Below are 23,785 nucleotides of genomic sequence, written 5' to 3'. Positions count from 1 at the left end.
CACAAGCAGGAATTGTTCCTGAACTGTTATCTCCTGAAATATTTTGAGGTCTGAATTAGCAAAATGTTAGGAAGAGTGACTATGGTTTGCATTTTAATGTAAGAGTGAATACAACCTGCTATGTTGATTTGATTTTTAATTATTTTTTTAAGTCTCACAAATCATAGAATCACAGAATGTTAAGGGGTTGGAATAGACTTTATAGATCATCTAGTCCCAAGCCCCCTGCCATGGGCAGGGACACCTCCCACTAGACCAGGTTGCTCAAGGCCTTGTCCATCCTGGCCTTGAACACTTCAAGGACTGGGGTATCCACAACCTCCTTGGCCAACCTGCTCCAGTGCCTTGTCACCCTCACAGTAAAGAATTTCTTCCTAATATCTAACCTAAATTTCCTCTCTTTCGATTTGCACTCATTACTCCTGGTCCTATCACTGCAGTTTCTGATGAATATTTTAGAGGTGTTACAAATTCTCAGTCAGCTTCTGATATTTTATGACAGGCCATGGTATTTAAAACAATTTCCTGTTTTATCACTTGTTTTTGTGCAACATTGGAAGTTTGTTTCTTTGTACCTGCTTTGATGACTTTTACTTGATTTTTTTTTTTTCTCTGTTTAGGTCGTTCAAGCTCCATCTCTTGAGATTTCTGTATCTTATTGGCTTAATCTTTTCAGCATGCTGAGTTTTGGAACCTGTTCTACAAACTGCTTTCCTTTCCTCATGTTTTGACTCACCACCCAGATGCCACACCAGGGTACTGCTGAAATGTTTTGGTCCATTGCTTTTCAGGAAAGATGTAGATGACCCTTAGCGTGGGTTTGAATACTGTTCACACTTGCTTTTCTTCCTGTCTTCCAGTTTCTTTCTTGGACAAATATGCACACAAACATATCTACACAGTCTAAAGGAGTTCTGACAGTGCCTGTATCCCTGCTATAAATTCCTTTTTCAGGCCACTTTCTGATCTGTGTTTTGTGACAATATTTCTTCGGATTGTCCAGTGCCTTCAAGTGACAGTTTTATAATTATTTCACACCATGTGTATAGTCATAGGTTCTCTGTTGGTCTTTTTTCAGGCTTTTCAGTCTCAGCAGGCTTCATGTCCCACTCCAGAGCCTGACATCTACAAAGTTATTTGGGATGTGGGTCATCTTGTCTTAGGGTATGAAGTTAGTTTTGTAATGGCAGGCTCTCCTGGCTGTGCAGTGATAGGTCTTGTCTGGAAAGCGTTTGTGACAGTGTGCTGGGTGACTTGCTGGGGAGGCAGCTGCGCTTCAGCTCCTGAGGCTCCACTGTTGTGACAGTCCCCATCAGCAGCCTCTGGTGCTGCGTGCTCTGATGCCTCTGATCCATCCATCAAGAACAGCCACTGAAACATCTTCCCTTCATACTTTCCAGACCTTTCCAGCAGGATTTTAACTATCCTTTTTAGGATCAATTGCTGCTTTACAGGTTCATAATTTTTTAGTAGTGTGGATACGTTTTCTGCTTTGTTTGTGGGCATAAAAAGGCATAACGTAACAGTGTTAGTTTGAATAAGCTGTGTGCATCAGGATTTTATAGGCCTGCATGTAGAGACATACATTCACTACCAGAGAACATGGTAGTGAGTTACTGATGTTAAAGGGTAATTCAGAGGGAGCATACTCTCCCTTTAGAGAGAAAGTCATACATGAGGTATGAGGCAACATGCAAGTGATGCTGTATGTATGAGTTAATTAACATCTGTTTAAAGTATTTATAAAACTAAACTAAATTAGCAAAATTAGTAGTATGCTTTCTCCAGCATGTAATGCAATGATACCAAACGTAACATAATATTTCTTGTTTGGAATATTTTTTTATTTGTATTGGTATTTCAATTTGAGAAACTTGGGAGCAGAGTAACCTCCGCTGAAAGTTAAGGCTTGGTTTGAAGCATTTGTTTCAACACTTGTCCCCAGTCCTGCTTTCCTCCTCAGGCTGCATTTTAATTTGTCCACCAAGGCCCCTGGCTTGCTTGGCACAGTGACAGGCACTGTCACTGATAGGTTTTCTGTGTGGGACTTGTCTTGAACCCTTCTTCAAGAAGGCTGCAGTTTATATGTTGTCTTTTTCTGTGATGCTGTTTGCAGTGGAGTAAATAACCTGCTTCATGTTTTAGAGGACACAGAAGCTTGTTTTAGGAACAGATGAGCTTTATTAGCTAGGAACAGTGTCTCATTAGTATCAACATTGCTCAGGGGTTCTGCATCAGTCTCCATTTGCTAAATGTAGTAGGGAAGACCTTGTAATTTTTGGTTTAAATAGGCAACACAGTGGAAAAGTGAAAAAGAAGAGTAAGAAAGTTAAATGTCATGGCTAAAGCCTCAAAGACAGCATTAGTGCTTGGTCTTTGACTCCTCATCCTGTGCTCTTTCCCTTGGACCACTCTTCCCATTCCTGCTGCAGTCCCTGAATAGGCTTCATCTCCAAATTAGTAAATTCTGGGAAAACTTCCAGCTTCTCCTTTTTGGCATCTTGTCTGTTCTTTCTGCATTTCCTTCCCCTATGATTTTGCAGCCTTGCTTTCCATCTCTAGCTAAACCTAGATCTTGCGGAAATCTATTACAGTATTCTGAAGGTTGCCAAACTAAAACTTGCCCCTAGAGTGTGCAGAACTGGAATTTCTTCTTGTTACCTGGTTCTTTGGGCTCATTATCTGATAAGTTGCAGGATTTGTTTTAGATGTGATTTTAAACCACAAAAGGACAGTGCAAAGATGCAGTTGTTGTTTCTAATACAGCTCTGGCTCTTCAGCTGCAAGCTTGCTCCGGCCAGCCCCAAGTCAGTAGATAGGAAGCTTTATCTTTCCAAATTCTTCCTTTCTCCAGAGGGAAAACCTGAAAGCAGTGGCCAGTGTAGGTTGCGAGATTGTGGATTAACATGCCGTTACAGAGTTAGGAGAGGGCTATGGTGTGCAGCTGCTGTGGTAGGATGGGGAAATGTACTCCTTTCCAGCCAGAGTGATACAGTAGCCCTAGAGAGGAGCTTGTATCACAGAGAGGCATCCTGGGGGCACAGGAATGTCATAGCTCAGGGCATCTTCTCTGCTGCGGGGAGACTTCTTGCAGGAACCTTTATGTCCAAATATGCTGGCTGCATTCTCTCAGTTTTTAAAAATCAATAAATTCATCCCAGAGCTCTCCATATTGATTAGTTTCACCGCTACCATCAGCACATCACAGAAAAAGAAGAGCAGAACTGCTGGTTCCTGTGTGAAAAACTGTGAGCATGGTGTGTATTCACTTCATGCCATGCTCTGGCTTTCTGCAGACCTTGAAGTGGCACTGGCTCTGCTGAGGATCCTTATGCAGTCCGTGTTCACCGGAACAGACAGGGTGAAAGTTGCTGATGGAAGTTGGCTTCTGTAATTTAAATTGCTCAGTGATGACTTTTAATTGCTTGCTTTCTAAAATCACCAGGTGCTGGGTGGCATTAGTTTTACTCTACATACTCTGTGTCTAGAGTATGTAGACTAAAAATAAATTACTTCTTCTGGGCAGGTGTTATTTTTAGGTTTAACACAGCAAAAGGTAGTGTGTTGTAGAAACTTCCCCTTTTTGAATAATGAAATATTTTCCAATTATGATAGCAGCCATTAGTTTTTTCAAAATTGTTGAGCTACGTAATACTTTTAAATAGAAAATATTAAATGTAACTGATGACTGTGTATTGAAATATGAATTAAATGCTATACATGTAAAGATTCTAAATGGTTACTGTTGAGGTGTTAGAATAAGACAAAATTAATTTTTACTTGAGAGCTATGATTGATATAATTTTTCTTCTATTCCTTTTTATGTTAGCTTTTGGCAGTTTCTATTTGTTTTTGTTCAGCTGCCAGAAATCATAAAGGAACTGCATGGTAGTGCTGTATTTTATGTTATATTTGGCTATTAGACAAATATAAAAAGGACTTCAGAAGTGTATGGGAATGCAGATATTTATTTTTAAGGCACACTTTTATCAGAGTAATTTACGATACACTTACTACTATCATAAAGCCATTAGCTTAATTCCCTTGCAAGTAGGCATCATGTGATGAGCTGTACTTGAATGTCTTCAAAATAAGCAATGGTGGAAAGATGTTTGTGCTGCTGCTACTTTAATCACATGTGGGGTAACTTCCCTCCAAGGCACAGAGCTTGTGCTCAGGTCTTTGCCATCAGGGTTGGTTGGTTTTTAAGGCTCTAACTTGTTTAAAGCAAGCGTGGGTTAACATTAGCTGTTGCAATTTGCAGTTTAGATCTAGTCTCAGTATAGGGAAGGGTATGATCCAGAATGAATGTTCCTTCTGGACACAAGTACTAAGAAAGGACAGATTGCAGGGAAACCCACAATTTTAAAGTCAGCATTTTCAAATAGTGAGAAGGAAAACCACTCAAACTCGAGGGAGTGGGTTTGCTGTCATATCCCTGGCTGAGAGCTCCGAGTCCCTTCTCTGAGTAGGGCTGGAGGAAGACCAGGGGAGTAGCTTTTTATCACGTTCCTTGTTGCTTTATCCTTTTAAATGAAAGGCAGCCAATGAGCTCCACTATTTCAAACAGAAATATGACTGTACTTCATAATCTTATTTTCCTGGACATTATGAAAAAATAAATGAACAGCACGGCTGTTTTGCTGAAGGCCTAACTGGAGAAGTCAGTAGCTGAGCATTTCACATCTCTGTACATAGACTAGATATGCATAAAGGGAGAGAACATCTGGGTTATAAATGCTCTCTTTTGGTGAGCACACTCAGTTGCAATGAGCTATAATTGTCAAGGGTTAGCTAAATATTGTGTTGTATTTTTTCTGTAGTTGACTGATGTGTTGTCTTATTCCATCTGAAGATGAGAAGAGAAACTTTGCACTATTTCACACAGTTTGCAAATATTAGTATATGGTTAGAAGCAAATGCTGTCAAAGCTCTTAAAAACTGCCACTGACTTCAGCAACATTAAATTAAGGTAATATTTTAAGATAGTCTGGGTTTGGTGCAATTTGTGTAACTTCTAAGAGTTTTTTTACCATCAGAGTTCTTTAAATCCCTTGTTCTTCAAAAATAAGTAACTCAAAGTTCTCTGCCAATTCAAAATTCAGTTCCATTTCATTTAAAGCCACTGTACTTTACCAAATGAAGTACAGAATGATCTGTATATGAGAAGTTTAGTTAGACAAAGAAAATATGTAAGTATTCAATAGCTATTTCTTTTGATTGCAGTTCAAGCTTAATTGTTCTAATTCAGATAGAGTGATGAATTCAGGGGTAGTAAGCAGGAGACTTGGAATACCTGATGATGCTTTATTTCGGATATTGCGAGTTTTAATTATTAAAGGCTGTGCTCTCAGTGTCTGACAAAGCTTGGTTTGCTTGATTTTTGTTTTGGTTTTGCCCTCTACCTTCCCCTTTCTCCAGTTCTTCTGCCCAAAACTGGTGACAAAGGGAAATACATGTATATTCCTCTCCTCAATTTTTTTTCTCTCCCTGTGCTATCAGATTTTTCTCTTCCTGGCACAGATCCAGGTTTTTTTTGCTTTGCTCTCTTATTGACACCTGCAGTCTGCATTGGCATCTGTGTCATGCCTGCCCTTGTCTTTTACTTTCCTCCTTGGTCTGCTAGCCAGTCTTCCTCCTCTTACCTCTAAGCTGGCTTTATTCTTGTTATGCAGTTGTTTTTCAACTTCTGGAATCCAGTTTTAATGTATTGCTGCTCTCCACAGTCTCTAATGACCTTCTTTTGAAGAAAGCTCTAAACCAGGACTCCATCCTCATTAATGACTCTGTTTACTTAAATGTCTCTGCTGATCTGTATATGGCTCTTCCATTTTATGGTTTACTTATACATTCTTCAGGATAGGGAACCCTTTTTTACAGTATTCAGCTCAGTTAGTGTGTTATTTTATGGGTATGACTATGAACTACTATGAAAGTCCAAATGACCAATATATTTTTGATTAAAGGTTCCTCCCTCCTGCACACCTTCTCTCTGGGTATTTGACTGAATGAAATTATGTAGGTTATCAGTGGGATTGATAAAAAAATAGCATTTTTAAATGGCACAGCTAGTTATCTGCAAATGCTGGCTCACAAATTTCCGTTGTGCTACAAATTTAGAGCAGAATTTTGCTAATCTTTCTCATGTGAACTGACCTACTTAAGTCAGTGGAGTGCTAATATTTGCCACACAGTAAGGATTTGGCTCATAATCTTGGGGAAAGCATTTGCATGCACACAGGGAATATTGTCTAGTGTTTTTGCTAAAGGCTTCCTCCTCATTCCGTTCCACCTTATGAGATTTTTTTTTAACTTAAAAATTGGAAGGTAAAGGTAAGTGCGATTTGCCCCCTATGTGATGCCTAAGAAAGTTGTCTGTGAACCTCTCTTATTCAAATGGTGAGTGGAGAAAATTATCTATGGATGTGAGTTATTATTTTGGACTTGAGAAAAAAATGTCTACTTGGCTCCTAGAAAAAATGAAAACATCTTGAACTGCTTAAATTACACCTTACAAATAATGGGAGGAGGCTCAAAATGATAGATCACAGAAATTGTAAAGCTTCAACTGATTGAGGACAAATAAAGGACAGTGATTGGCAAGCTTACATGGAAGAGCAGGAACAGCAGGAAGGGCAGAATTCTCTCAAGCACTGTAGAAATTGCAGACACGCTGGTCACAGAAATTTAGAGGTATTTACAAAGAAAATGATTCCTGGTGTTTTTTCACAGACTGTCAGTGTGACTTTTTTTGAGATTTTACACAGCATTCACGTAATTTATTATGAATTTATTTTCAGTAATAAATTTTCTATATAATTCTTTTTCTCAGAACGCATATTCATTTTCTGTATATTTGTAGATATAAATTGTTCCTGTGCCTTCTTACTGAAATGTGCTGCTTGATTTTTGGGATCAAATGCCCTGCAAGGTGACATTTCTTTCAGTTTTAGCATCATCACAGTGATGGGAGGAAAGCTGCTCAGTGTTACCTCCACAGAGGAATCCACACTCTGTAATACATCAGCAACAAAGGATGGGCTAAAGAGAATCTCCATCCTTTACTGAATGCGAGGGGAAGCATAGTGACAAAGAATGAGGAAAAGGCTGACGTACTTAATGCCTTCTTTGCCTCAGTCTTTAATAGTGAGACCAGTTGTTCTCGGGTACCCAGCCCCCTGAGCTGGACAACAGGGAGCAGAATGAAACTCTCATAATCTAAGGGGAAATGATCATTGATCTCCTATACAACTTAGACACAAGCCTATGGGGCTGGATGGGATCCACCTGAGGGTACTGAGGGAGCTGGCTGGTGAAGGGTCTGGAGCACAAGTCTGATGAGGAGTGGCTGAGGGAGCTGGGAGTGTTTAGCCTGGAGAGAAGGAGGCTCAGAGGAGACCTTATTGCTCTCTACCTGAAAGGATGTTGTAGCCCAGTGAGGATTGGTCTCTTCTCCCAGGCAACTAGCAATAGGATGAGAGGAAATGGCCTCAACTTTCACCAGGGGAGATTTAGATTGGATATTAGGAAAAATTTGTTCACTGAGAGGGTTGTCACGCACTGGATCAGGCTGCCCAGGGAAGTGATGGAGTCTCTATCCCTGGTGGTTTTTAAAAGACGTGTAGATGTGGGACTTGGGGACATGGGTGCTGGTCTTGGCAGTGCTGTGTTAATGGTGGGACTTGATGATCTTAAGGGTCTTTTCCAATCTGATATGATTCTATGATTCTAATGCTGTTATCTAACGTGGGTGCTTTAGTGAGAAACGTAAGCATCCAATATACAAAATGGAGAATGAGAGGTTTAAATGACACTGAGTATATAAGGAGCTCAGGCTCCTAACAGAAGCACCTAGGTTACCAGGCAGTTTGACTGTCTCCTGCACAGATGCTGAAGGGGAAGTGCCTTCTTGACCCAGACTGGTCTAACCACGGTGTTAATAGTTGAGTGTAAGCTGGCTGTTTGTTGTGCTCTTTACCAAGGACTTGGGCGGAGCTGGGATTTCGTGTGCAGTGCATATTGCTCATAGACCCTTTCCTTTGGAAAAATAAATCCAAGATAATAACATAATGTGTCAGGGAATGGTAGAATACACCAGCACCATCACGTAGGTTAGAACCATTTAATACAAAATAAATGCCAGTGTTTGCAAGGCCTCCTTCCTCATTTCTGAAGAGGATAGGGCAGACACTGGAGAGCTGCTGGTACTGCACAGTATTGACTGATACTCTCAATGCAGAAATATCATTTCTAGTATTGTCACCCACAAAACCTGCATATAAATAAAATGTGTTTTATAGAGGTGCAAGTATTGAATAACTTCTTTACTTTTCCACCCGCTCAAATGTGAAGATTTTATAATATTTACTTGTAAGGTTGGAGATGGTTCTGTTATTTATTCATGAGAAAAAGAAGAAAGTCATTCTTCTTTCCCTCCCAGCCTTACTTCATCCTGAAATTAGACATTTATCCCTGGGTAGGTTTTTACATAGTTCTCGACTTTTTCCAATGTCACATGCCTGTTTATAGTAGTAGCAGGGTAGTTGAATTTTCCTTCAAGAACTGTATGTCCTAGCTTCTTTAAAAAGAAATAAAACTGAAACAGCAAAAAAATTCAAGATTCGTTCAGAGTTACACAAAATACTGTAGTAATGCTGACAGCTGGATTGTATTTTTTGTGTGCAGTTCCAGGGCTTAGAGCACAGGACTGTCCTTCTCTCCCCTAAATTGGTTTTGTGACTGTGGACTCCCTTAGCATGCTGTAGTGGTGGTTTGTGGTTTCTTGAACAGATACTGAAAGCTAAAGGAGAGAATTTTGCTGTAATATAAGCCATTAAACATCTGGACTAAAGAGCAAGCTTTATTTTATAATACAGGTGAGTAATTTTCCTCTTCTACTTATGTTCCTATTTCTGAGTATACATATTTCAACATGGCTTTTTCAAGATGATAGGATAATGCAGTGAAAGAGAGTAGCAGGTTTAAGAAAACCTCATGACCTGCAAACATTCTCTTTGTCCAGCTTTTCTTTCCTGTACAGGGAAGATACAGAGGTTGTTTTCTGCCCCTCATTTTTTAATACTTTGTAGTTTGTAATTTATTTACAAAACTGGGGGTAAAAAAAGATGAATAACAGTTATTTTATCTTACTTTTTCTGAATGGTTGCCTTGCCTCTAACAAATCCTTTTGCATAGGCAGATATTTGGCAATTTCAGTAGCATTTATCCAGGCTGACATTGAACGACTGTTGCTTCTGCTGCAGATGACAGCACGACTAGCACAAAACCGTGGCCGCGTATTAGTGTGCGGTACGTGTCGATGCAAACCCTTTTAGGCGCCTTGAAGTTTCTTCTCCCTCATCCTCCCCCCTCCCTCCCTCCCTCTCTTCCCTCGGTGTTTTTTCCTCGCCCGCGTTCCCGGCGGCGGAGCCGAGATGATTACCTGCAGTCCCATTTTTCACCCCGCTCCATGCAGATGCGGCGCGGGCGGGCCGCGGGCGGGGAGGGGCCAGCGCTGATGCAGCACCGGCGTGTGACAGCGGCGCGGCCCGAGCCCCTCCGGGCGGGTCCTGCTGCAGTCCGCGCATCGCCACCTGCCAGCGGCACCGCCAGCCCGGCAGCAGCCGCCTGGAGGACACGCTGCGGGGGCACTTGTTTAAGGAGTACCTGCCTGGCTGAACCACGGGGTTATTCTTTAACTGTGGGAGAAGTGCCTGTGCTGCCTTCACGCAAGCTCCCTACTGGCTTTCTGCAGTCGTAATTTCTCGGAGCCGTCTTTCCCTTCTCCCTCCGGCTTTTTCCCGCTACTTCTTTTTCCTCCCCCCCCCCCCCCCCCTTTTTTTTTTTTAACCCGATCGTTATTCGCCCCCCCAATCTGTGCTGCCTCACTAGCTCTCATTATGCTGTGCTCAGTGGCCCGGTGTGTTCCCCGCCTCTGCTAGGCAGTGGCAGCATGGATGGTGCTCTTGTGACGACCTCTGCTGATGCTATCAGTCCACTGCGGATAGGCATGCTGAGTAATCCTGCTGTAAATGGGCGAGGACACGGACACACGGAAAATTAACCACAGCTTTCTGCGAGACCACAACTATGTGACTGAAGGTAACATGAATACTGTCATTATTCTCTTCTTGCACTGCGTATTCTGTGCCGGGAATGCACTGTCATGTTTGGAGATGTAGGCTCTTCCTTTTTTTCTCTTTTAAACAGGGAGAATTTCAAGGCGTTTTTCTGTGGGATGTAGCAACAGAATGTGTTTGAATTTGCTAAACCCCAAAGGCATTCTGTCGTGCTACAGCAGTATCTGAAACTATATGGGCTGGAGAAGGTCTTGCATTGTGCTGAGTTTCTGCTCGTGAGGTGTGCAGCACCTGGCATTGAATGCACAGTAGCTGCAGTGTGCAAGATTGGAAGCAGTTGGTTACTTTAAAAAAAAAAAAGAAAGATTTGAGAGCACCAAAGTAAGAGAAATAATCTGTAAAGTTAACTGTTTGCTGGTGTAATAAAGGTTATGCATCTCATTTTGGTAATTATAGCCTGAGCGTTACAGACATTGCTGAGTTGATTGTTCCCTAGAGAACCGTATACATTTAGAAGGGATGTGTAAGCATCATCTTTTGAAATACTTCTGCCTTCTTTCCATCCCCTGTGTATGTGCAAGGTACATGAGAAAAGGCACCTTCATTTTAAACCATTCAATGGCTGGTAGGTTATTACATAAAAAGGAATATTCCTGCAGGTGACACACATTAAATGCTGAGAGAATTTACCTTGAGAATAGTGAAATGGTCGGGTGAGGTACTGGTCTGTATTTTCCTGCCAGAAAGTTGGTTTAAGAGTAGGCCATTTTAAGATTGATTGAACAAGAGAAATGTGCTTGTAGGTGTTTGACTTTGCAAATATATTTGTATGTGCAGTTTTAATAGCACTTTTCAGCAGCAGAAACAGTACTTCAGTGTAGGCTTATATAATATGAACATACTTAACATCAGGGTCAACCAATACTACTTGAGACTCAGTCTCCAGATTCTGTCGTCATTTGATCAATGCCCAGTCACTTAATACTCCCATGCTGCATCCTAAAATGTGATCAGCTGATGCTCTCTTGATTATTGATGATTTCAATTTTTTTAGAATGTAGAAAACATCAGTATTATTTAGAATGTAGAAAACAGCAGGACGATTTTGCCATACTGGGAACACAAAGCAGATTTTTAGAAGAAAAATTAAAAATACCGTATATTGTTACCAGTGACTGGTGTAATTGCTTGCCAGTCTTGCCTCAAGGACATTCTTTGCACTCTGGTTCATGTTTCAGTAATTTTTAAATTCATTTTGAAGTTTTGGTTAATACTTTTTGTCAGGATGATGATTTATGTTTTGAGATGTAGTCACCTGTAATAACATTTGAGGAAACTTTGTCTTAAATTTGTAAATTTATGCCTTAGTTTCTGCAAAATGCACAATATAATAACTGCAGTGTACCTGCTACGTGGTGAAATTCAGATGTATATTTAATGTGCATGTGCAGCTATGTCAAAAATTGAATTTTCAAGTGTCTCAGTTTTGTAATCTGAGGAAAAGAGTTCCTTGTGGATTTTGCAAATCTATATTCTATTTTATATGTTATGGGTGTTCTAAAAATTAGATGGAGATCTTTAATATTGTTTGTGACACTGCTGATGCAAGTGTTAGTTTTTTCTCATGTTTTATCTTCTCTTGATATTTGAATCAGAAGGACTAGATATTCTTCTGGGATAGCACGTGGAGTGGCTTGTCTGAAATGGGTCAAAATATACCTTAAGTATCCATATTGGCCTGTATTATATTTTTCCTGTGATCAGAAGTCATCATGAAATATGTTGGCATCTGTTTTTGAAACCTGCAGTAGCAAAGTGGCAGTTCTTCAGCTCTGCCTAGTTAATGCTTGTTGAGAATGCTCACTTGGTCAGGTGTATTGAAATTCTTCACATCTGTTATATCTGAAATTGCCACACGTTTTAAAAGCTCTTGGAAATCATGAGGGAATGGATTTATCTGTGAAATTTTTCCAGGGACACCTTCAACTCAAAGAGGAACATCACAAATTTAATTTCTCATTGATATTCTTTGTTCAAAATGCATAATGAATACCTGAGTTGAACTGATACTTAAAATGTGCTTTGCTTGTTCTGTTGTGGGGTTTTGGGTATTTTTTGTTTAAAGATTTGGCTTAAAGATGAAGCAATCTTAAACACTTCTCATCTGTAAAGGCCTGTAGTCCTTCCACAGTCCTTGTATTTGGTCCCATGACATGTTAAGTGCTGCATGTAGCAAAATACATATAAAAGGCAGTAATGTATTACTTTGTTATACTTCTTTGGGCTCAAATCTAAGTCTTTCTTTTGGGATCTTTGGCTTTGTAATCCACCATTTAAAACTAAGTAATACTTTATGTTGTGTTCAGTATATTAGAGAAGTTACCAGTTCATTGTTGTTTGTGAATAACTGCAGTTTTATCTTGTTTTCAGAGTATTAAAATCTTGGTAAGTGGTATCCTCTGTCCTTGGTGCTCCACACAGCAGACTAAATTCTTTTACAAAGAAGGTATTTCTAGCCTTTACATGTACGTTCTTCCTCTAACTGTTCCCTGAGGAAAGTAAAGCCAGTAATAATCAGGAAGATGCAGGTTAACTACAGTCTTACTTTACCTCTCTTCCTCTTTTACTTCTTCAGTGATTTAAAAAAGCCTAAATAATCAGATGACACATGAACTCAGGGTATAGGAAAGCTGTGAGCCAAGCCTGATTTGCTCTGCTCTTGCTAGAGGACTGTGTTCTAACAAAACTGCTTGCTTGAGCAAAGTCAAATTTCATCTCTTTGATAGGTCATTATTTTGTAACATTGGGGTTGTCTGTATGAAATGTGGCTTTACCTTGACTACGGAAAATGGAATTGGTTTTTAAATCTCAGCAGTTCTTTGATTTGATGTTACACTGTTGATGTTATACTGTTTCTGGTAATAGGCATTATAGACACACATATGAGAACAGTGACTACTTGGACCTGTTTCTCCTGTTTCATATGCACAACTGCAATAAACCAAATGGAATTAAAACATGCAGGACTTGAATAATTTTGTCATTTAAAGTCTTAAAATTATGTTACAGTTGCACAATGGAAATTCCAGCAGCAATATACAGTAAGTTTTTCAGTGATCACTTTCAAAAGTGGTTTTTGAAGCAAGCTGCTTTAATTGGAGTTGTTTGTGGGGGGAAAACAGAAAAGACCTGATGAGACTTGTAAAGAAAGAGAGGATAAAGATCTGAGGCCTAGAAAATGTGACCTGTGAGGAAAGATTGAACTTCTTTGTGAAAGTGGTGAAATGCTGGGATATATTGCCTGGGGAGCTTGTGTAATTTTTATCTCTGAAGTTTTTAAAAGCAGGTGACATAGATGTCTGTAAGAAATGACATGGGGATAGCTGAGCCTCCCGTGGGGCAGAGGAATGGACTAGATGACCTCTGAGATCTGTTCAGGCTTGTGATTCATTGCTGAGCTGTGTTTTATCTTAATTGCCTTTTGCACCACTACAGCTGTGGGAACCAGCTGCCCAGGAGGTGTTGGGTCAGTACAGTGTGTTATTTCTACAGCAACTGTAGGAGCATTGAAGAGAGAGGAGAGGCACAGGAAAAGAAGATGGGCTGGATGGGAGAAACATGATCCTTCCTCACTTACAGACAGAGTCTGTTAGGGGAGAGGGCAAGAAAATTGTAGACAGTGAGTTGGGGGAAGGGGGATAAAGGAGGCTTGTGTGCTTTAGAGGGCAGAGAATGTCCTTCAGCCCTAGAGTTCCCTTGATGTTACCTGTGCTTAAGATTAATGGTAAAACTCACAGGACTGCTGATGTGCTTTACTGTCTCCGGGCCTTGGGATAAGCCAAGAATCAGATCTGACTCAGAACAGTGAATTGTGTGGTATGGTTCCTATATTCCTGGCAGGGGCAAAAAGCTATAGGAATCAATGGTGCCACTCTTTTGCTCAACTGCCGTGTTAATTCAGTTACTCTGTATTTTACTGATTTAATGATTCACAGAGAAATAATGAACAAAATGCACTATTCTTGCCAAAACTGTGTTAAAGGATGTGGTTCACCTCCATGATCCCAAATTTGCTTGGAGAAATGCTTCTCTGGTGGCGAAGGCGTGTCGCAGGTTGCACGCAGGCACATCTAGCATATGAATTGATCCCTGCCTTTTTCTGGAAGATCCCTGTTTTGGGAAGGAATAAAAAGTTGCTTATACTTCCAGTTTCTAGAGAGACACAGGTTCTTCTCTTGGTCTAGGCCTGCAAATACAAGTGAAGCCAGTGGAGTTGCACTGGTGCAGTGGGGCAGAAGCTGACCTGCACTATCCAGTCATTTATATGGCCAAATTGAGCCAGTTGGTTCCATATGGCTTAACTCCTATGAAAAAGTTAATCATGTTAATGGTGAATTAACCTCCTCAAATATGATATTTGAAGAATAATGAGAATTATCAATGTAGTGTAAAACATACTGAATCATAACCATGTGAAATATTTATTATAGAGGAAGAAAAAAAATTTTTTTCCTAATGATTTTAAAGGAAAATCCTCTGCAGATAATAAAACAAAATTTTGGGGCCTTTTTTCCGCCTTAACTAAAGAAGTTAATATCTCTCTTCTTCGGTATTCAAAGTTAAGGGAAATCTATTTTCATCTGCCAGAAAGAAATTTATTTATGAGCTTTTCTTTCATAAGCATCTCAAATATAATTTGAATAAGAATTTAATACCTGAGAGTATTGGATGAATATAGTGAACAGGTACCACTGTACTAGCTCAGGCTCACTGTCAGTCAGTCTAGTTCACTGATTTCTGCTTATTAAGAAAAGTGCAAGAGGTAACTCTTCCTCTCTTAACCTTCAGCAATTCAGGATTTATGTTGTGAATATTGATGATTTTTGTCTTTTTACAGAATTCGTTCAGAAGCAGTTTTAGAATGACCCTAGAAATTATTGCTTATTCTTAATCTAGTCACTTGCATTTTTTCTTCCCTCAAGGAGAGAACGAATAGGGGTAAACCTTGTTAAAGCATAACTTTGCCCCTTGTTAAATACAGGATGTAGTTGTGTCTTTTTGTGCGTGGATTTGGTTCTTTTATTCACAGTGATATTCATATGAATGTTGTGGGTAGGCTTGAAGATTTGGATTAATAAGGTTTATTTCATCCAAGTGATGTTGCTGACTCTGTAATCTGTATTTGTGCAGCTTAGTTGGGAGGAGGCAGGGCTGGAGCATTGCTGTCACACTGGCTTGCACTGAAGCCCAATCCCTTTGCTCACTCACTCAAACCTGCAGCTGGGTGTGTGGTTCAGCATGCAGGAAATTCAAACACTGGTACTACTCAAAGCTTGTATCTGCATAGCACAGACATTTTAAGGCAATGACATTTAAGGCAACATCTGTATGGGCAACATGGGGCCGCAATTTATTCTGACAAGCCCAGAAAAAGCAGAATAGATTTAGCTGAAGTGAATTACACTATCAGAAACACTTGTCATGATGCAGTACCAGCGACACATTCAAAGTACTCCACTGACATAATTTTCATACTACATCTGTTAGACACTCATAATATCATTGTCTCTATTTTACTTGCCAATTCTACTTTATGAGGAAATAATAAATCAGCAGTGGGATTAGAACGGTTGATCCTAGACTGGGGCTTTAGTTTCTTAGTTTGCTCTTCCCAGCATTCCCAGAGAGCAGGAACATGTTACTGTTAACTTGCTACTGCCTCTTCAAAAGACCTACCTCTTCAAGGATGAGGTTAGTTTAAGGAGTGGTTGTTAGATCTCCTGAGAGCACTTCAACCTGCTCTGAGCTGCAGGACATGCTTCAAAGGCATGCAGTTAACTTGGCCTGGATCTTCATTTAATGTCATGTTCTCCACATGACAGTTATTCACCAATGTCACATGTACCCCGTAAAATGTTACCAAGTAAATCTCTAATGCTGGCTCACTGGTCTTGGTGGGTTGCCCTTAGGGACTGATGGCAACCTTGGCTCTCTTTGCATGCATATATAATCAACAGATGATCTTGCACTCACTAATTAAATAATAAATGTGTTTGGTTGCTGTGTAGTGTTAGAGGTCCTGTAGAAGTGAATAAGATGTATTAACAAAAGACAAGAACTATCTAGAATATTAGGTATATGACAAACAAGCCAAGCTCCTTCCATGACAGTGAGAGTGCAGAGCTGTAAAGAAGCTGCTTCCTCAGGTGCCAGCAGACTAGAAACATTATAAATAGAAGTGATTATAGTATATTTGGCTATAAAACTGCTAGATGTAATAGATTTACCTACATATAAACCTTAAAAATGGAAACTCAGGAGGTCAACACTGTGATGTACGTGTAAGATAAAATGCAGGCATAAAATGTGATCCGTGCAAGCTCGACACCTGTGCCAGATTTTGTCGTACTTGAAGGTGACAATTCAAAAGTATTGAAGAACTGAACAACACTATGCAGGTAGAGTCAGTGCCATTGGAACACTTTATTTAGTATATGCATCAAGATGAAAAGAAAACCATACTTTGCAGTGTATTTTGTTTTCCGCATAGAAAACATATATTTAAATGGTGAGTTTAGCGAATAATAGATGTGGTTCTTGCATCAGTTTAAAATGTGAAACACAATACAATAACACTGAATATTTTATAATAGAAGAGCTGACTATCTTTTATTATAGCCATAAAAAGGTAATCAATCATTACTGCTTACGTTGTGTTACTGCATCGTTACCGGTTTCGGTGTCTTTGAGACTTTCCTTCCACAATTTGTTTCATCCACCATAGTAAGGCTTTTTGTTGAGGAGTGTGTGCTAAGAGAAGACAAGGTATTTGCTGGGTAATCTCAGTGTAATTGCTTTGGCCAGGGAAAGGATGGTAGAGTAGGTAATAATCTCAGGAAATTAGATGAAGTTATTACGGGGATTTTTGTTTTTTAAAGAAGAAAGGGTTTTAAATTAACTTCTAGCCATGTTGAGGCATTTTCTCGATGAACTGTAGTTCTTTGGTTAATGCTGAGCTTGCCCTTAGTTATGAATGTGGTCTATATTACTAGTTCCTGGTGAAGGTTCCCCAGTTCTTTATCAAGAACAAAACCCCCACCTAGCAAAGCAGCCTTATATATGATGAGAGTTCCTTTTCTCAGGAATGTTTCCTTACTGAAATGCTCTTGTACCTGTTTTTGTTATTGCTTCAGTGCAAATGAGAACAGACTGTATTTTGCCAGTGCAAAGACAAGTAATAAAAATGTACATTGAGAGACTCAATTCCTAATAAAATCTCTCAGCACAACATGTCATGCAGTTCAGTGACTGTTGTGAATTATTAATATGACAGGGATTTGGGATCTATATTGTTAAATATATAGCAGTGTTTTTTTCTTTTATGTTCACTGGTCCATCTGTTTGAAAAAAAGAAGAAAAAGATGCAAACATTTGTGTTATGATGGCATTTGTATGTTTTACTTAGAAACAGAGTACAGAAGACAGTAAAAGACTGAGAGTTGGTTTATTACCCTCTAGTTCCAGTTCAACTCAAGTCTGACTAGAACTTCATTATTGTCCTCTTGCTTCTTCCTGTTTCGTAGTGCTTTTGTTGTTTGTGTGACTCAGGTGTTGCAAATAGTTGGTGACTGTACAAAATAACACCTTTTGTGTAGATTCTGAGGTTAATGCTGCCTGTGATAGTACTGTTTGCATTAAAGACAGCCATAGCATGTTCTGCCTGCTCAGCCAGTTTCTAGTAGAAATAAAGATCATCAAAGTTGAATTAAAATTAAATTATTGGTTATTTCCTTCTCTCAGTTTTTAATGGTTCCATATTATTTCTCCTCAATCGAAGATGTTAAATGAGCATTTCAAATAGAAACTAGAAATATTTTTTAAGCAATGAGCTGGTCACAAATTTTCAATAATTTATTTCTAAACTTTTATCCATTCAACATAACCTCATGTTCTATTATTTGACAGGTTTCAATTTATGATAGAACCTGGCACAAGGTCTTTAATAAATCTTTTCAGCATTTTCAAATGTACAGCTGTAAATTAGGATCTGTCTGTCATTATTTCATAAATAATTTCTGATAGAACATCTTTATTTCTACCTTGTGTTATGATAAAAAGAAAAATTGATTTAATAAATTAAGTAGTAATAATTAATTAGAAAAATTAAACAAATAGGCACAGTGGACTGGTAAGTGCAGGACACAATTGGCTGCTAAGATGGCACATGAGACTTTTGTCATTCTACGTTTTAATTTGACACCCTGCTTGATTTGAGACCTTTTGTTTCTGCATGCATATCTGTGATATGGGAATAACCAGTACAACATGAAGTCAGATGTGTGTTCTGTAGTCTCCTTTTGAATGGAAGATTTAGGTCAAGTGTATTCTCTTTAATCAGCAGCGAAGCTCAAAGCAGAATTCACATATGCAGTCTCTTTGAAATAGGTAGATGTGAATCAGTACAGAAATTCCTGGAATGCCTGATGCTGAGAGTCAAGTAATGGTCATATGGATGGTGGTTATTCTTATTGATCAAGTGGAATGTGAATATGATTTTGTGCATGTTGTGTGCACTTGTGTTCTTGTATATCTTCCACCTACACAAGTCTTGTGGATGACTGCTGCTACATTTTTTTTTGGTGTATCTGTATTCCTTCCAGTTGCTGTGCTTGAAATGTGAGTCTAAAAGTATTATAATGGCTATGGAGAAGTTTCAGCATTGGGAAATGGGACAGTAAGAGCTTGCATGTAGGGCACTGTATGTCTTTCAAGTCCCAAATGATTCACAGACTCTTTTGTTCTATGTTTGTCAGTGTTTGCTGTTCAGGGGAGAGAGAGTTGACTGGGACTTCCTTGTGCCCTGGTGTGATAATCAGTGTCTTCACATTTCTGGTTTTCCTCTGAGGTGGTGATGAGCTGCAGCTTTCTGAAAAACTCATTGCTTGGACATGAATTTTATTTTCCAGGGTTAGATGTGTCCTTAATTGCTAGCTTAGACATTTCTGTGCTTCCACATGCGTTTCAGAAAAATGAGTCACATATAGTAGAGGTCTTTTTATGTTACTATGTAAATGTTATGAAGGGTGCTAGATGTAAAACAAGTAAGTTGCATCTGTTAGCAGTAATGATATTGCAAATCAGCCAATTATGTTAAGACGTCAACGTTTATTAGCTGCAGGAATTTATACTATGTCCAAGTGATGGGTTTTAGTTGCCTTAACTTTGAACTGTCCTGCAGAAATAATTGCTGAATGTGATTTGTACAGAGTACAAACAAACAGCTGTTTGTTGCATTGATCTTTTCCAGTTTTTTGGTTAGGTTGTAACACTGACAATGTTTCTTTTACTTTTTTATACCCTAAAATAATTTCATGGTATTTAAAGTTTGGAGTTTGTTTTGAAACTGATATGGATGTGATTATTGTCAGCAAATGGTCTGTTCTCCAGAGGAAGCTGTAGCCTTGGTTGCCCATCTTTCTTTCTCTGCCGCTGTTGGAGCCTGTCTCATCTCAGAGGAAGTATCAGAACAGAGTGAAAGAGGCACTGGTTAGCCCACCAACCTAAGCTTCTTCAGAAAATGTCAGCAAACTTGGCCTGGTATTTATTAAGTTTGTCCCTTGCTAGCAGGGAGGGAAGCACCACACCCGCCTGCTCCTGAGAGCACAGGTTACTGTGGGCAGTGCTGTCTTCTGCAGGTGCAAAGTTTCCATCTGTCATCAGAGTCCCACCACTGCTCTCTCTAAACTGTTCAATCACTGTGGTTAAAAACTCAGAGTAGTGAAGCTTTACTGTAATGCTCCTTCAAAACCACCTTGTTATAAGGCTTTTGCAATATTTATGCCCTACTGCGCATAAATGGGAAAAGGAGGAAGTACAAGCTAGAAGTATTATTGGAAAAATGTTTGACAGCTATCCTGGATGTACCTGGGAAATGGTAGTAAGAGTAGTAATGTTAAATCTGAAAGCAGAAAGCTTTGATGCTTCTGCGCTATAAATAATTACTGACTAAGACGATTGCCAGTGTGGAGAGTTGTTTGCAGAAGGATTCATTTCTGATTGTTGAGTGTAAGTATATTTAGACAGAAAATGATTTTTGTTCCTGAAAGCCAGGAAGTTGTTGTAAATGGGAGGAATTAGCAATTTGGACTGCACAGAGCAAACACCACCCTGGTTATTACAGATGAGACTTGATGGATATAGTTATACTGAGGTTAGCACAGGAAGCTATTCTTATATTTAACATTTTAATGACTGAATTCAGTAATATTGTTTTTAGCAGTTGAATTTACACAGTTTTCTTTAAAAAAATATTTAGTTTGGCCGTTTCCTTTCCTGAAATGTTGCGAATCCTTCTAAGCTCTCAATGTCCTTCTTGCTGAGTCACCCTTGATCTAGAAATCTCAATTCAGAAATTTGTTTGTGCATATGAGCACAGATATGCTTTATAACAACAATAGAATCCAAATAGTTGAGCTTAAGGAAAGGAATAAAGGAACTCACCAGAATCTGCTTTCAAAGCTGAAAAATGGAGGTGCTCCTGTTCTTTGCCTTTTGCAGTTTTGCGCTGCAGTCCAGAAATCGTGACTCCAGAATCTGAGGTTTTCCTGTACAAGTGAAACCCTGTAGGAGTTTGCAAGGCAAGATATGTTAGTTAAATACTGCTAATACCTGCATCCTGAAAGTATAAAAGATAGCTGGATGAGATTTGACTACATGTGACAACAAGAGATACCTAAACATTCTATGATTTTAACTGGGAACTGCCATCATGGGTGGAACCTGACAGTAGAAAAGCTGCTGGACAGTTCTAGCAAACTTGAGCACAGTTTTTTCACCTCAAAATAATACCTTCACCAATTTGCTCATTCTGGACAAGAAATTTGTTTAAGTCTTGTGCTTTAGCTTGTGGTTCTCATGACTTTATGTAGAGTAATTGTTTTTTCTGTTCCTTATTCTGGCCCACTGAGAAACCTTCTGCTGGAGCACAGTAAGATTTTCCTTTGTTTTCATTTTAGTTTTCAAAAACTGCTTCTTTCGATGGAAACCTGAACAGAGTTTTTTGGCAGAGTTCAATAGTTGCACATGGGCAGAAACAGAGATGAGGTGAAACACCTGTTCATCGTAATAGCTCTTAAAAGCAGCAACCCAACAGTTCCCTTTAACATTTATCCAACTCGAAATCCTCAGAGTTCCTCTTTTCAACTCTGAGGCTACCCAGGTCATATCCATGAATGGTCCGTTTCTGGTTTCAAAGGTAACTGCTTTAAAAACTGTCCTCTTTTGATGTTATTTCTGTAAAATAGCTGATTACTCATGCCTGCATTATATATTTACCCCAATAAATGTGATATAAGGCATGAACTGTAGTTTATCTGTGTTTAAGATGTTTTAACTCACAGATAGCTATCAGATTGACTTTTTCCCCAGTCTGAACCTCAGATCCAATAACATGCCACACTTGGAAGAACAGAAAGAAGGATATGTTGATCAGTTGTTGGAGTTCAAAATTTGGGCTGAATCTAAAATACATCTGTTCTCCTAGATGGCTGACATGTGGTCAAGACCGGAAGTTATACAAGATAGCATAGATATTTTTGGACTAAATATGTGACAAGAGTAATTCACATTTTCCCCCTGGTTCACACAGCCTTCTACCCAGGCAACAGATACTTTCTTAAACCTAATGGTTTGCCTTGAAGTTCCTTTTCATGTGCTTCTGGTATGTGTCTTTATGCTGCTACAGTTCCTTTGAACTCCTTTTGGCGACTTCCCAGACCATCTTTTAATTCCTTTTGTGAAATTTCCATACCAGCTTTAATTCCTGCCAGATGGCAACTGTTCCATCTCTGCCCAAGCAGGACTCCAAAGTTTTAAATTCTCAACATTTCTCTCTCTGGAAGTAATACTCCCTGCTCAGACTTTGGAGACATTGGGAATGTGTAGATCCAAGCACTTCTGGGGAAAGAAACAAAGAGACAGAACTCCTTCCTTGATTACAATTGTTCTCTTTCCATTTGCTGCTTGACGACATTGTAGTGATACTTGGCTCTTATCTGCAGTACTTGCTACTCTTCAAGCTCCAGAAATCTTTATTGGGAAAACAAAAAGGAAGTCCAGCCAAAACCATAACTCATTTGACCAAAGTCTTTCTGCTCTCTCTACTCATAACCATTGAATCTTGTGAATATGAGACCTGGAATTGCCACTTGATACCATTCTTTTACTGTCATTAAAGGACACAGATATGACTCAAAATCATCTTGGACTTGATGAATTGATTGATTAATCTGTAGATGACTCTCAGGTTTAGGGGAAGGGTTTTTAAAATTTGAAGAGTCCTTATTTCTGCACCGTTCTACTGAAAAGGAACTTCTGGCTTTGTGGGGAGGCCTGACAGGTTTCCTGGGTGAGGTCCCAGTTAAATAGGTGAGTACCAACAGGCTTGTTTGAAGAATTGCCTCAGGATTTTACCATGTGATCATAATGGAAAAGCTAGTAGTATTTCCTTTTTAAGTTTACCATTCTACTATAAAACTGGAAGTGACTAAATAGCGGAAGTTGTATAGGTTGTGGTTTGTTTTGTTTTTTTAATTCAGTTTTATTTTTTCTGCTCTGGTGGGTTATAAAAATCTGAAATGTGCTACTTCTTTTTGTTAGGACACTGAGTTCCTTGTTTCCATCAAAGAGCAAGTGTCATCCTTACAAACCTGACAGGTTGTTACAGCCTTTATGTATGTAACTGTGATTTAGTATCCAGTGGAGTCTATTGAGAACCTCTCACTGGCTCGAGTGGGGTTGGGTCAGTGGACATGGCTTTGCATGGCTGTAGTCTATGTACGTATTATAATTCCATAAAAATACATGTATGTATATACAAACCACAGACTTTGTGTGTGCTTTCAAAGTCTTGATTTTAATCTCATAGAACCATAGAATGGTTTGGGTTGGAAGGGATCTTAAAGACACCTTCCACTAGACCACATTGCTCAAAGCCCCCTCCAACCTGGCCTTGAACACTTCCAAGGATGGGGCATCCACAGCTTCTCTCAGCGGCCTGTTTCAGTGCTTCACCTCTACATGTATTCTTCATCTATACATCTATTAATATATCTACTCTCTGCATCTGTTTGTTCTAACTACTTTGTACAGTAACCTTAGTTACTTTTGTCTTCAGCACTCCATTGTATACAGTGTGGAGATGTAGTTTATAACCCCTGATACAGGAGGAGCGTTTTTTTGAAGAGTTTATCGGACTCAGTGCAGGAATAGACAAAGTAACTGCTTACCAGAAACCTTTCTGGGAGTCTCAGTGTATTCAGAAATTCTTAGAATCTACAAAGCTTAGAGTTCTCTATATAGTGTCAGGAAATATAAGTACTTCCTGTGGTTTCACTCAAAAATACCTCGGAGATAAAAGTATATGGATTTGTTAGTTAATTTTCTTAGGATTTACTGCAATCCTGTTCATCAGCAAGCCATATGCTATTCTTTAAACAAAAGAACAGATTTTCCGTAGCTACTATAACTATTTAGAGTTATCATTTTGTTCCTTTGCATAATGAGTTAGGAAATCTCCTTGGAAATTCTCATGCGTAGTATGATTTGTTAAATTTAAGGTTAAAATTAGGGTTAAAATTATCCTGTTGAATACTGTGACCTTAATACTGTTTTTGCAGGTTTCCTTAGCAGCTTAATGCATTCAGATT

The 23,785-nt window shown here is 39.2% G+C and overlaps 1 protein-coding gene across 7 annotated transcripts in view; it reads left to right on the top strand.

Moving 5' to 3' along the window:
- Nucleotides 1–23,785, top strand: part of PPP2R2C (protein phosphatase 2 regulatory subunit Bgamma) — a 194,180-nt gene that overhangs the window by 47,280 nt on the left and 123,115 nt on the right. The window contains exon 1 of one of the 7 annotated variants that reach the window (XM_027736240.2): nt 9,875–10,101. The exons of 4 other annotated variants lie outside the window; for them this stretch is intronic. In XM_027736240.2, coding sequence (XP_027592041.1) covers nt 10,032–10,101 — 70 coding nt within the window. In that variant the 5' untranslated portion in view covers nt 9,875–10,031. Of the gene's footprint in view, nt 1–9,874; nt 10,102–23,785 lie in introns of those variants that run through there. 2 more of the 7 variants (XM_027736241.2, XM_027736244.2) reach the window with 2 other exon arrangements.

This window comes from Pipra filicauda, unplaced genomic scaffold, assembly GCF_003945595.2.
Source record: "Pipra filicauda isolate LSUMZ 115617 unplaced genomic scaffold, ASM394559v2 scaffold43_size3849885_pilon, whole genome shotgun sequence".
NCBI classification, from domain to species: domain Eukaryota; kingdom Metazoa; phylum Chordata; class Aves; order Passeriformes; family Pipridae; genus Pipra; species Pipra filicauda.
This window is presented reverse-complemented; position numbering and strand designations above follow the sequence as displayed.